The sequence below is a fragment of the Helianthus annuus genome, chromosome 10 (genome assembly GCF_002127325.2).
Source record: "Helianthus annuus cultivar XRQ/B chromosome 10, HanXRQr2.0-SUNRISE, whole genome shotgun sequence".
In the NCBI taxonomy this organism is placed as follows: Eukaryota; Viridiplantae; Streptophyta; class Magnoliopsida; order Asterales; family Asteraceae; genus Helianthus; species Helianthus annuus.
The window spans coordinates 68,399,553-68,414,315 of record NC_035442.2 but is presented as its reverse complement, the minus strand read 5'-3'; the positions used below and the strand labels follow the sequence as shown (position 1 = coordinate 68,414,315).

General features: G+C 44.2%; 2 protein-coding genes across 2 annotated transcripts; both read left to right on the top strand.

Annotated features, from left to right (window-relative positions):
* Positions 1-631: 631 nt before the first annotated feature.
* Positions 632-2,086, top strand: LOC110882351. The gene has a single exon (XM_022130394.1). It carries the CDS (start codon positions 632-634, stop codon positions 2,084-2,086), a length of 1,455 nt encoding a protein of 484 aa, XP_021986086.1.
* A 68-nt stretch (positions 2,087-2,154) lies between these two features.
* On the top strand, positions 2,155-5,513 carry LOC110882350. Its single transcript, XM_022130393.1, has 2 exons — positions 2,155-4,986; positions 5,220-5,513. The coding sequence occupies exons 1-2, from the start codon at positions 2,155-2,157 to the stop codon at positions 5,511-5,513; spliced, it is 3,126 nt and encodes a 1,041-aa protein (XP_021986085.1).
* The last annotated feature ends 9,250 nt before the right edge of the window (positions 5,514-14,763 follow it).

Genomic DNA, 14,763 nt, shown 5'->3' with positions numbered 1-14,763 from the left:
TTAATGTTTGACAAGAATGGGATCTCGGCTAAAAGGATGTACTTCTTCGACTGGAGCATTAAATAAGATGGCCATCTTGCCGTTGGGGGTCAGACACGTGTCAGTACCCCGCGAGAACCCATGAAATCCGTTAGATCACATGTGTGAAATATCTAGTGCATAAGATAAGGACCGGCTGTTATATATAAGGGCAAGAGGGAGAAGGCAAAGAGGTATGTTCTCTAAAGCAACCGTCTCATTTACTTCACCCTCATTTACTACTCCTACATTTATTCCGACCAACATTCTTATTTATTGCACGCATGCATTCCGTTCATTTGATTCACACCTACGAGGAAATATTCCGGTGACACACTCATCGGAATAAGCTCCTTTATCTTTCCGGCAAATTTACTTACTCTCACGCCGGAGCTTGGTCACGGATCCCCCCTCAGGGGTCCCCCGTGGCGAGGCTAACGGTTTGTTCTTTTGTAGTAACGGAGATAAAGGCTCTTGACGTCAACGAAGATCCATCTAACGTTATCCGGGAGTTGGGTATTTGACATTGGCGCCATCCGTGGGACATCAGCATGTCCGGTGTTCCCACATCAAAATCCGACGTTTAAGAGCAGCCTATCTCACCAACGACGACATGGCAACTCCACCCAACTCACGTATCACCCAAACGACACAAAATGATCTGGATAGAGTCACTGTAGAGGACGTAACCCATGAAGAAGGCAACGAGAACCAGGTGGAAAACCCAGAAAGAACGGAGTATATCACTCCAGATTTTGTGGCCATGCATAGAGAGAAGTTAACAAAGTGCCTTGAAGATTTAAAGAGACAAGAAAAACTTGACAACCTCAGGGCTAGACTTTCTTTTGACACACCTTCCAACCAAGAAGGAACAGACCTCCAAAACAAGAACAACAACGGTGACCCACTGGAAACATTCATGACGGCCCTCAGACAAATGTCTTCAGAAGAAAGGGAGGACCTCATCACAGGAAAGAAGTCGAAGGAAAAAGGGAAGGAAAAGGATAATCAAAGTGATGAGGGCCTGGATCAACCCTATCTACCACGGGACTTAGCTGAGGTCTCGAAGTTCACACGAAGAATTGCAGAAGCACCAATGCCCCCCAAAACAAAGTTACCCCCAAACTTTGACCGGTATGACGGGACAAGAGACCCTGAAGATCATCTTCATGCCTTCAGGGGAGCGGGGCAACTTGGACGATGGTCCATGCCCGTATGGTGCCACATGTTTGTACAAACTCTAACGGAGGGAGCCCGGCTCTGGTTTGACAGCCTCCCTCCGGGGGGAATTGATAGTTATGAAGAGTTAAGCGAGAAGTTCCTCAGGAACTTTGGTCAGCAGAGAAAGGTGGTCAAGAATCCAAATGAGATCCTCCACATAAGGCAGAGGGACAATGAGCGAATAGACCTGTATATGGAGAGGTTCGTCAAGGAAAGCATGAACATCAAAGACGTCCCGGAGGTCATGAAGATCAACAGTTTCATAAACGGGTTGAAGCATGCACAGCTGTGTGAGAAACTGGGGGAGGTGTTCCCCCACTCATTTGACAACCTTATGGACAGAGTCAGAGCCTTTGTCAGAGGGAAAGATACAGTCAGCAAAGCTAAGGAGACGGATGTCACACCTCGGAGGATCACCCCAGCTACAAAGCTCCCTGACAAAGGTACACCTTACTCCCGAAAGCCTGCTTTTGATAGAATGTTGCATGACAGAACGAGGCCCTCATACTCCCCGTACAGACCCCGAGGGAGGGGTCCCCCTCCTTACTCCGATAGTTTCACCCCCCTCACCAAGACCCCAAGCGAGATACTGGCCACTGAGAGGGTGAAGAACTCCTTCCCAAGGCCACCACCCATAAAACCCGGGCCGAAGGCACAACCAAACGAGTATTGTGATTTCCACAAAGGTTTTGGGCACAAAACCGATGACTGTATGTACCTGAAAAGAGAGATAGAGGCCGCAGTAAAAACAGGAAGGCTGGCCCACTTGGTTAAGGAAATTAAGGAGGGGGAGGGGATCGCAAGGGAAGAGATGCAAGGGAACCTGGGAGGGCGGATGTTGATATGATTAGAAGGAGGAATGAGTTCGATACCACCCGGAGTGTAAAGGCCAGAATCTTGGGCTCCCCGGACTGCATGAAAGCTCCCATCCTTATGCCACACCTGGAAGAAAATGAAGTGCAACGACTACCCCTAAACATCTCAGCCATAATAGCTGGCCACAAGGTATCTCGAATACATGTGGATGGAGGGTCCGGTGTCGAAGTAATATACGAACATTGTTTCCATAGATTCGACAGAGATGTAAGGGATCGGCTTGAAGAAGACTCCATCCCCTTAGTGGGATTCAACAACAGTGTATCACACCCCCTGGGAAAAATCAGGCTCCCATTCACAGTTGGGGTAGGGGATCGGGTCCGAACGATAAACTTGACCTTCACAGTGGTCCGGGCACCCTCGAAGTACAACGCGATCTTAGGAAGACCTGGAATTGGGGACTTACAAGCACAGGCATCCACCCCCCACGGAGCTTTAGTGTTTCAAACACCGAATGGTTTAGCCTGGGTAAAATCCGCTTATGAGGTAATTTCTTCCGTATCCAAAGAAGAAGCACCTGAGAAGCCACGGAAAGAGGGAGTAGAAGAATGGGTCCTTTGCGACAGCTTCCCAGAACAAACGATCAAAGTGGGAAGTCACCTAAGTGACAAATGTAAGAGTGCCCTGAAAGGGCTGCTTCTCCACAACATAGGCGTGTTTGCATTTCAACATGGAGACATGACAGGAATCCCCTGGAGCTTAACTGAACACCGGCTCAACACTTACACATGGGCGAAGCCGGTAAGACAGAAAAAGCGAAGCATGGGACCCAACAAAAGAAGGGCTGCTTGTGAAGAAACCAGAAAATTGCTCAGGGCAGGAATAGTCAGAGAAGTGAAGTATCCGTCCTGGATCGCCAATCCGGTCATGGTTCAAAAGAAAGACGGGGGATGGAGGATGTGCATCGACTTCCAAGATCTGAACAAGGCGTGCCCTAAGGACTGTTATCCCCTCCCAGAAATAGACGTCCAGGTTGACTCTTTGTCTCAGTACCCCCTAAAGTGCTTCCTGGATGCCTACAAGGGATACCATCAAATCCAGATGTCAATAGAGGACGAAGAAAAAACTGCCTTCATCACAGACGAAGGGACATTCTGCTATACCAAGATGCCCTTTGGTCTCAAAAATGCTGGGGCCACATATCAGAGATTCATGAACGCTCTGTTCAGGGAACAACGGGGAAGGAACCTAGAAGTATACGTCGATGACATTGTTACCAAAAGCTTGACGGAGATGGCCATGATAGATGATATAGCTGAAACTCTCAGCACTACGCAAGATGTGAACATGAAGTTAAACCCTGGGAAGTGCTGTTTTGGAGTAAAGGAGGGGAGTTTCCTGGGAGTAGTAGTCACTAATGGAGGAATCAAAGCAAACCTGGAGAAAACCCAAGTTGTGGCTGAGATGCGATCTCCCAGGTCCTTGACGGACATTCAACAACTAAACGGGAGGTTAATAGCATTAAACCGTTTCTTATCAAAGGTAGCCGACAGGAGCCTCCCTTTCATGAAAGTGTTAAAGGACTGCCTCCAAACGAACAAGTTCAAATGGACCCCAGAAGCTGAGGCTGCCTTCCAAGAAATGAAAACTTACATCTGCAAGCTCCCAACGTTGGCCACCCCAGTGCCCGGGGAACTCATACTCCTATACTTGTCAGCCTCGAAAACGACTATAAGTGCAGTAATGATGGTAGAACGTGAAGGGAAGCAAATCCCCATTTATTTCATTAGCAGAACACTTAAAGGTCCCGAGGAACGTTACATGCCCCTGGAGAAGCTGGCATTAGCCCTTGTTTTCGCGTCCCGAAGACTCAGGAGGTACTTCCAAGGACACAAGATTGTCCTGATGACTGATCAACCTCTCCAAAAGGTACTCAGGAGACCGGAGCTGTCAGGGCGGTTGGCTAAATGGGCTGTGGAGCTAGGAGAACACTCTTTGGAATTCAAGCCTCGGACAGCCATGAAGGGGCAGATACTTGCCGACTTTTTAGCAGAAGTCCCTGAGGATGAAGAGAGGGAATTCTTAAAATGGGAAGCTTTGGAGAAAGAAGAAAAAGAAAAGGAAGACGAATCTGTGTGGAAGTTACTCACCGACGGGGCCTCTAGTGAAGAAGGGAGCGGGGCAGGCATCACACTGATAAGCCCTGAGGGGATTGAGCTGACATACGCCATAAGACTGGACTTCGAAAACACCAACAACACTGCAGAGTATGAGGCCCTCTTGGCAGGGATGAGGCTGGCACAAAAAATGAAAGCGAGGCATGTGGAAGCCAGCACTGATTCACAACTGGTAGTAAAACAGTACCAAGGAGAATATGAAGCCAAAGACAACATCATGGCTCAGTACGTAGTGAAAGTAAAGGAAACAGCCAAGACATTCAAGACTTTCAAATTAGAATACATCCCCCAAGGAAGGAACAGAAAATCTGATGCCCTCAGTAAGTTGGCCTCGGTGGCATTCGACCACCTGGCAAGAGAAGTCAAAGTAGAAGTCCTGACCGCCACCTCCCTCAACGTGAAGGAGGTAACCGCAATCGAGAACGTGCAGGAAACATGGATGACACCGATCCTGAAGTTCCTCAGGGACGGGACGTTACCTGAGGGAGACTGGGCAGCCAGAAAGGTGAGGGTCAAGGCCCTGCAGTATGAGCTGATTGACGGAGAGTTGTATCGAAGGTCATATCTGGGCCCATCCCTGAAGTGTGTTGATATGGAAGAAGCTGAGTATGTGATAAAGGAGATGCATGAAGGGATTTGTGGAATGCATTCGGGGCCAAGAACGATAGTAACAAGGGCAATGAATACAGGATTTTATTGGCCACAAATGTATGAAACAGCATCCGAGGAGATCAAGAAGTGTGATAACTACCAGGTACATGCACCAATGACCCACTGACACAAACACCACATGATACCAGTTTCGACATCCTGGCCATTCCAAAAATGGGCTATCGACATAATTGGGCCATTCCCGGAAGGCCCAGGAGGGGTCAAGTATGTAGTAGTGGCCATCGATTATTTCGCCAAGTGGATCGAAGCGAATCCCTTAGCAAAAATCACTAGGGAACATATGAGGCGGTTTGTATTAGACAACGTCATCTGCAGATATGGGGTCCCGAAAGAGCTGGTGAGCGACAACGGCGTCAGTTTGCTGGAAGACCTTTCAAGCCATGGTGCGAGCAGATGCACATCCAACAAATGTTCACCTCCGTCACCCGCGCCCAAAGTAATGGATTGGTAGAAAGAGCTAACCAAAGCGTTATCAAGGGAATGAAGGGAAGACTAGGGAGAAAACAAAAAGGCTGGCTGGAGGAGCTACCATTCGTATTATGGGCATACAGGACCACTCCTAAAGGTTGCAATGGGGAGACTCCTTTCAGTCTAACCTACGGAACATAAGTTGTCATCCCAGCTGAGATAGGATCCCCAACCGCCCGAATGAAGCTCTGGGAGGAGGAAAACGAGCAAGATCTCAGAGTGAACTTGAACCTCTTGGAAGAAATAAGAGAGATAGCAGCAGTCCTAAGGGCAAATGAAGCCAGCCTGCAGGAGAGCACCGGAAAGCTAGGCCCCAACTGGGAGGGGCCATACCGAGTCATATGGGCAAACGGCAAAGGGAGTTGCAAATTGGAAACACTCGAAGGCAAGGAGGTCCCAAGGACCTGGAACCTCATGCAGCTTAGGAAATATTACGTGTGAGGGGCCTGCCCCCAAAGAAAATGGCCAAGAGCCGCTTTTGTAGCATTTAACTATTAATCTGGGGTTCCCCCAAAAACAGATCTTTTGTAACAATTTATGCTGGGAAGTATGAATCCCCAAGAAGTGAATGAAAACCGGACAGTCAACATGTCCTCTTTTGAGAAAATAATGGGCATTACACCTAGGCAGACGTGCCCAGGGACACCATAGAACCTAACTAACAGGCAAACACACGTGTATAGGGCATCCCAAACATGCCAAAAGCCCGACCGTGGGGCTAATAAGGGTCTAGCTAACCCAAAGAAAACGGACAAAAAAGCAGATAATAAACATAATCTTACATTATAAACTTGTCCAGTAATTGGCCTCAAACAGACAATCCATGTTTATTAAACAAACCACAAACACAATATATCTTTGTAAACTAAGTTACAAATAAAAACCGTGTTTCATTCATTTACAGAACAAATGTACAAAGAAAAGCCTCAATAAATCTGGCCAAAATAGAAAACAACAAAACACAACAAGTTCAGCCAAAAGAAATAAAGCTCAGCCCCTGGAAAAATAGCCCAAAGGTCCTCAGGAAAGGCACCGTCTTGATCCCAAGCAAAAGCCCCTTCAAAGAAACAAACATGGCAAACAGCATACAAATAACAGGGCAACAACAACAAAAAGCATAAACTACATAATCAGCAACCAAAAGGGGGGGCCCCCACATAAAGGCCCCCGAACACCAAAAGTTTAGAAGTATCCAAGAACGAGTAGTTAAGTTACAACCATATCGAAAAGAAGTAAATGTTCAGAAATTACTGGGGTGCACCCCCAGACAAAGAGGGCGGAGAGGAAGGATCAGCAGAGGAAAACAGGGCTTTCAACTCATCAATCGATATTAAGGGATGCTCCAGGATCTTCTTCAGGATGGTGGGGGTCTTGCTGCCAAACTCCTCATCTAACTTAGACAATTTCTTCTTGGCCTTGAACTTGTACAGCGGGGTCTCTTTCCTGCCTAGGCCCTGAGCGGAGTAGGCATAACCATCCTTCAAGCCGGCCTGGTAGCCAACATCCCGGTAAGCCTTATAGATCTCCTCTAAACCTCCCTTAAAATCCTCCGACTGAGCAACGCGGCAAGGAAGGCCCCAAAACCCTCAGTAATTAGCCCATGCTTCTCCTTTGCCAATCGTTGGTTGTCGTCAGAGGTTATCCCATAGTCCGCATACATGCTGTTGAGCTGCTCCTGAGAAACAGAGCCAACTTCCTTTAAATGCTTCAGCTCAGCAGCCAACTCTTCTTTCTCTCCAACCAGCACCGCCATCTCCTTCTCCCAAGCTCGCTCTTTTCTCTCCAGCATAGCTCCAGCCCCCTGGACAAAAGATCAGCATATATAAAAAAGGGGGGGAGGAAGGACTGTGTACCTTCTCCTCCTGCAACTTCCTCTCAGCATCAACCACTTGGTACCTAAGTCCAGCAGCAACAGACTGGGAAGCCTTAAGCTCAGCCTTAAGCCCTTCATTTGCCCTCCTCAGATCGTCAATCCTCTGCAACATACCGGCGCTCCTAAAAAAGCTTTCACAAAGGGACATGCTGTATTGATCCTCGAAAAGATCGTCCTCGGAGCGGAATTCATGAATTTATGTGAGGGAGGAACATCATGGTTCAAGAAGTCCCTAGCAGCTTCAGGAGTCCCTATCACCGTGGAGCTAGTCACCTTCAATTTGGGGACGTAGGTGAGGGGGATTGCATCAGCAAACAGAGGAGCAAGAGGGGATCGATGAGAGGGACCCTCAAGGAGAGTAGATTTACTAGTCCCAGTAGCATGAGAGGGTGAGAGCTCAAAAGCTGAGGAAAAACGGGCTATGCCCACCTCAGAGGCCTTATCCCGAACACGGGAAGAAGAGGGACCAATAGGAATCTCTATGGGGTCCCGAGAACTCCCCTACAAAATAAGAAAGGGGATATCAGAGACAAGACAAGAATAGGAAAGATGGAACGAAAGAGAGACAGGACTCACCAGCAAAGGAGCACTCACTAGGCTCGAAGACCTCAGATGCTTAGATAGAGAACCTTTGATCCCAGTGGGGGGAAGATCGGAGATAGCTTTCGATGAAGGAGGAGGTTTTTGACCACTGGCACTCCGAAGTCTTTGACGGATATTGCGGGGAGCAGGGGCTGGCTGAGGACTGGCAGATCTCCTCTTACGAACTAACTGAGTTTTTCCACATCTTTATCGTCACTCTTGCCAGAGTGATGAACAGGAGGAAAGTCAGGGGAACTTTCCTCCTTATCAGAGGGGTTCTCCTCATCACCACCCACGACAGTGGAACCCCCAGCCTGGGCGGATCCCCTAGCAACCTGCACCTCCGCATTCAATCCAGGACGATCTCGTTGTCAACCACAGACTTGACATCTTTGGAATCACCCTGAAGTAGCCTCCATAAAGTTATCTCTGCACAAGGAAGAAACACTAAAGATGACTGCACAATCTTCAAAACATAAAAAAGGGCAACCACAAGTAACAGATCAAGAGCAAACAAGTACCCTTTTTGCCAAAAAAGGCCCTGGGGCGGACCGGATAGGAGGGGCTCAATCCTCCCATGGCAAGCATCCCTTCAGAAAAAGTGAACGCCCTCGTCAGATTCTCGCACATCCGCTTCCACTGAACGGTTTCGGTAGCAGACAGGGTAGGAACAACATCTTCGAGCGCAGCATCAAGATCCTTTGGCAATGAGGACTCCGGCAACATAGCAGCAGAGACAAAGATGAATCTGCTTTTCCAATCCTTCGGATAAGTAGAGGTGGGCATGAAACTGTAACAAGGCCTCGAAACACTGTTCTGCCGTTTTGCAAAGGTAAACCAATCTCCATCAGAGACTAGCTTATAAAACATGCAGAACAGAGGAATAGAAGGCTCCCCTGAAACGGCTGCACAGGATAACTCGAAGTGGACCACCCTCATAAATCCTAAAGGGTGAACCTGAGAAAAGTGAACACCAAAATGACGAAGTAAAGCAACTTTGAAAGGAGAAAGAGGGTACCAAACCCCACAGGTGGAAAAAGCTAATGTGTAAATGGGGATCATGTCGGGTGTGCACTCCGCCGGTTCATTAGGACCCGGTAAGGAGGGAGAAAACTGTTCAGGAATGTTACACGTTTCAACAAAGGACTTCAAATCCTTTGCCGTCAGAACTGATCTTATCGATGAACGGCCGGAACGGTTCATTACAGACGCAAGAGTGGCAATCGGAGAAATGGTAAGGAAAATAAGAAAGGGAAGACGATGATGAAAACAGAGTAAGAACTTAAAAAGGCGAAGGAGTGTATTTAAAGAGGTGACTAGAGGTGATAACCGTCACATCAGGGTCTTTTCGAAATTCAAATAAGGGAACACGTGTATCAAGGGGATTACACCCCGCCATTAATACTCGGCAGGTTAATAGGGGGACTCATGATAACAACGTGGGGCCCGCATCCACATTTTCTAGGAAGAAAAACTACCCTTTAAAGAAAACGGATATGGCTCAGCCCCGGATCATGAGCCTCGGGTCTCAGAACCAGGGACTAAAGATGACTTGACGACGGGCCAGTGGGAAGGCCCATTTTACCCGCTCTGGGTTAACCTTACGAGGGCCCAATTACACGAAAGCCCAAGTAATAGAGTTATCTTGCCCATTAAGGCTTCTTTCCCTTTGTTAAAGGCGGGAAAACCATGAGCAAGGAGGACAGGCCTCATTTAATGTTTGACAAGAATGGGATCTCGGCTAAAAGGATGTACTTCTCCGACTGGAGCATTAAATAAGATGGCCATCTTGCCGTTGGGGGTCAGACACGTGTCTGCACCCCCCGAGAACCCATGAAATCCGTTAGATCACATGTGTGAAATATCTAGTGCATAAGATAAGGACCGGCTGTTATATATAAGGGCAAGAGGGAGAAGGCAAAGAGGTATGTTCTCTAAAGCAACCGTCTCATTTACTTCACCCTCATTTACTACTCCTACATTTATTCCGACCAACATTCTTATTTATTGCACGCATGCATTCCGTTCATTTGATTCACACCTACGAGGAAATATTCCGGTGACACACTTATCGGAATAAGCTCCTTTATCTTTCCGGCAAATTTACTTACTCTCACGCCGGAGCTTGGTCACGGATCCCCCCTCAGGGGTCCCCCGTGGCGAGGCTAACGGTTTGTTCTTTTGTAGTAACGGAGATAAAGGCTCTTGACGTCAATGAAGATCCATCTAACGTCATCCGAGAGTTGGGTATTCAACACTAAATATGTTAGGTTTATGCTACTACTACTCTGTTTTTACTATACTGGGCTTTATTATGGTTTGAATTTGATTATATTTATGTTATATTAAGTTTTACATATTATTGTAACTTATTTATAAATATATTTTAATTTTCTTATCTTTTACGTATAAAGTAAATGAAATGTATTAAAATATTTCAAATCACTCATCATACATTGAGTTTTAATTTTTCAATTCATTATCTGTAATATATATTATGTTTTGATGTTCAACTGAATTCTTGAATACTAAGGTGGTGTTTAGTTTTATTTAAATACGTTCACAGATTCTTATCTTTACGCCGTGCAGACCACACGCAGACATTATCATCTACAGACTGTTTGTTTTCCGAAGACGTTTCATTAAAAATCGTGTATGCGAGCTCTTCTTGGTACAGAGTTAACCCAACCACTTCTAAAATATTCTAAGGTCTGAAGAGGGTTAAACACCACCAGCCACCACCGCCGTCCACCACCACTGTCCATCACCACCACCATCCACCTCCCACCATTGTCCATCACCAGCACCCACCACCACCGTCCATACACCACTACCAATTTATTTTAGAACTACAAACATTAAAAAACAAACAACCTTCTTCTTGCAAACTGCAGAGGTTTAGTTCACCTTTTCTTCTACAGATGTATGCAGATGTGGTCGCAGAATGCAAACATTTATCTCTTAAAAATCAAACATCACATAAATATGCAACCATATTAGACATAGGAAAAATATTTCATAGGGTAAATTACTTTCTGAGTCCCTATGTTTTAGGTGTTTTAACCACTTGAGTCCAAAATCAAAATGTTTAACGTCCTGAGTCCTTATAGCCACCTTTCTTAACCATTTGAGTCCAAATTTCTAACAAGGTTAGAGTTCTGTTGTTAAGTTTTGTTAAATGACCTAATTACCCATATAACTAAAAAATAAAACAAACTAATTTATTTAGATTTCTCTCTCTCTCTCTCATATAAATCTCTCCTTATCTCTATCTTTCTCAAACCATCAGATCTGCATCAATGACCACACTGCACAAATTCAAATTGTTAGATACACAATGCACCGTCGCCGGAAGTCCACTCGTAGCCCCTCCACCAGCCCCGTTCTTAACCTCCGCATCGAATCCTTTCGATACCAACCAAGTAGTGACGAGAGTTGAAAACCCTCACACCGGCGTCAAATTCCTTCTTGTAAGCCGATTGAACTTCAATTTTGTTCAGATATATTCATTTTTTCACTTTATAAGATTCGTTTTTTTAGATTTGTTCGAATTGAGACCGAATTTTGCTTTGTTTTCAACATTTTAGGCATCAATGTTGTCAGATCCGAAAAACTTTTGTGTTCAGTGATGTCTCCGTGCATAACAAAACAAAGGATTGCTGGCTTATAATCGATGGAAAGGTTAGGTGTACTCTGATTTCAATTTTGACTTTCGTGAGTTAATGTTATTGATTATTATTATTATTATTATTATTATTATTATTATTATTATTATTATTATTATTATTATTATTATTATTATTATTATTATTATTATTATAGTTATTATTATTATTATTATTGTTTTGCTTGTGATTTTAGTCGATCTGATACGGTAGTTTGATACAGTGTTCAGATGACGAATCAACATCGCTTCCTCTCCGATCTACGAACTCGTCAGTCGGAGGCAACCAGCGGCGGTTGAGGAGATCGGAAGTCACGATGGAGATGAGGCGAAACGGTGGAGCGATTATGATTGCGATCTGATTTTCCGGCGCGGTGGAGGTGGTGCGGTGGTGGGGATGATGGTAGAGAGGGTGGTGATAATGGACGAGGTGAGCTCAGACTACATAATTTGTTTGAATTTTAAGTGAGAATCTGGATAACTTTTGATTTTATCTAGTGGACAACTTGGGGACGATGGTAGTGCAATGGTGGGGATGGTGGTTGAAGCCGTTGGGGATGGTGGTTGTTGGGGTTTTAAGAGGATGGTGGTGTTGGTTGTTGTTTAGAGGTGGCGGAAGTTGGATGGTGGTGTTGGGGTTTCAGTGGGATGGTGGTGTTAGCGGCAGTGGGATGGTGGTGGTGGGGATGATGCGGTGGTGGGGATGATGCGGTGGTGGAGGTGGTGGTGGTGGTGTGGTGGTGGAGGGTTGTGGTAGGATGTCTAGAGAGAGAGGGTGTGTGCAGTTTGTGAAATGGGTTTTATATAATATTAAAATTATTATGCATCTGAGACTTGTTCATTATACTCTTGTGCATATAAGAGTTGTACTTTGTGTCTAAATGACTAAGTTGCCCTCGTATTTAACAGATTTAGTGGATGGAGTTAAAAATTTGGACTTAAATGGTTAACAAAAGTGGCTATAGGGACTCAGGGCATTAAACATTTTGATTTTGGACTCAAATGATTAAAACCCCTAAAATACAGGAACTCAAAAAGTAATTTACCCTATTTCATATAAACATTACTTAAAGTCACAAGTGACCAAAATTCAAGTTTTATTTTATTTTAACTTTTTACATGAATACGCATTGGTTTAATATACATCCTTCCATGTGAAGTTTTAAAAATATCAACAATAATTCATCTATTAAAGTGTATTGGTGAAAAAAATAAACGGCTTGGATAACATTTGAATTTTTGTTTAAACTCGAATGGAACTTCTTAACAACATGAATTTTCTATGGTTTAGGTAAAGAAACAATCATAAAGGAACTTATATCCATCACTCCAACCACCACCTACCAATCACCACCATCACCGTCACCCCATCCCCTGTCACGTCGTCACGTTCGACACCACCATCACTACTACCTATCAGTTGCCGTCACCACCACTTCCACTACCGCTACCCCCAACGTAAGACGTGCCACCACTAACACCCTCTACCGATCACCACACAACCATTACTTTTATCCCCACCAGTTGTGTACCACCAGTTTGGTGTCAAGGGTGAGGGAGTCTGTGAAACGCTGGCTGGATGGAGGTGGGGACAGAGGTGGAGACCGGGTAGCGGGCAGGTGGACATTCATCGTAAAAAATCAAACATATAAGTATATTTACTAATTTTTTATTCTAAATAACTTGCTTCGGGCTCTTTAAAAATATATATTTTTTCCAACAAAATATCTAAGAAGAAACAACAATAAAAGCTCAAAAACAATGATAGATATCATATTCTTTCGTAAACTTTTTTACTAGGCAAAAAACATAGGTATCAGTTCAATTTGTCACAATATTAAAATAGGCACGTGTTTTATATCGATCAAAAAAATACCGACCTTCACTTTTAATTAACACAGCGGGAATTCCGTCGGTATTGGTTTGGCTCGTTACACCATTGGTACTCGGTATAGCATCTAATAAGAAAATTCGTGATAGCCCCATAAGGGTATCAACACGTGTTTTCCATCAATCCTAAACCATAAAACGAATACCAGTACCAATGTCTGTATGGGTTTGGTTCGGTTCGTCACTGATCGGTGTCGTAGGACCAGTCAAATATCAAGAGAAATGTAATATATTTACTGTCACACCCCAAAAACGTCGCAGCGGAATATAAAACGTAGTGGTGACGGGAGTTGGTGCCCATTAATATCATGCTGAACGATGCATCGAAATGTTGGACAATCAACTTAATTAAAACATAGTTTTTAAATTTAAAGTTTCAAGGTACGACACAACCACAACATAGTTTAGTAGTCTTGATCCTTATGGATCTTATTACATCCAAATTGTTTTAAAAGTTTGTCCACAACATTTTCAAACCACACATGCATCAACAACCACAAGATACGCCATAATTCCCGAAGTCGAACTCAAGTACCTGAAGAACACGTTCAAATCAAGTGTCAACACAAAGGAGGATGAGTTCACATATTCAAATTTAAAATAATTTGACCCAAGGAAAAACTTTCTAGTTATGTGTTTATTATAAAACATCCATATAATTTTCAAGAAAGTTAATTCATTTCCTTGTAAAATAACTCAAGGGTCAGCCATCGCAAGCATTTCGGTAGAACCTTCCGACCATAGACATCTTCCCGATTTTACATATTAAATTGATAGAATCAAATGTTCGGACTCGTAAGTTAGTAAGACATTACGAACTATATATTTACAATGAAGGTATAATCAATGCTAGACTATGAACAGAATATCAATTCGTTGATTGACTTGACACAGAGCGACCGGTCAGGACGGGGTTGTCAACTCGATAGATCTACCAACAATTACTCGCGTGCAATAGTTAAATGATTAAATGACATCACTTGCGCATGGCCCATATCGAGGCCATCTATGATGCCTGCCTCACGTACAATATATATATATCCTACTAATAACGATAAATTTAATATATGATGTTGTACGAATTTCCTGAGATCCCTGGGATCAAGCAAATTCGTCTCAATTACACGGTCGTTTTCTCTGAAACACCGTACAAATCCCCATTTCTCCCCGAAACATATTTATTCACAAAAACCGTTTCTCCCCAAAACATATATATTCACCAAATCCGTTTCTCGCCAAAACATATATATTTAACAAATCCATATATTTTCAATGAAAATATACATTTTATATATCAAAAGGTATGTTTTATTCAAAAACATTATTAAACCCTTTTTAGGCGTGTTCTTCCCCCAAAACAGATACAAAACAGTAAAAAGAGG

What these genes read in the sequence shown, in the direction of transcription:
- LOC110882351 (XM_022130394.1), top strand. Translation starts at nt 632, where the DNA reads ATGGCAACTCCACCCAACTCACGTATCACCCAAACGACACAAAATGAT.
- LOC110882350 (XM_022130393.1), top strand. Translation starts at nt 2,155, where the DNA reads ATGAAAGCTCCCATCCTTATGCCACACCTGGAAGAAAATGAAGTGCAA. An exon ending in AGAAGTGTGATAACTACCAG is followed by an intron (nt 4,987 to 5,219) that starts GTACATGCACCA and finishes CGTCATCTGCAG; the next exon opens with ATATGGGGTCCCGAAAGAGC.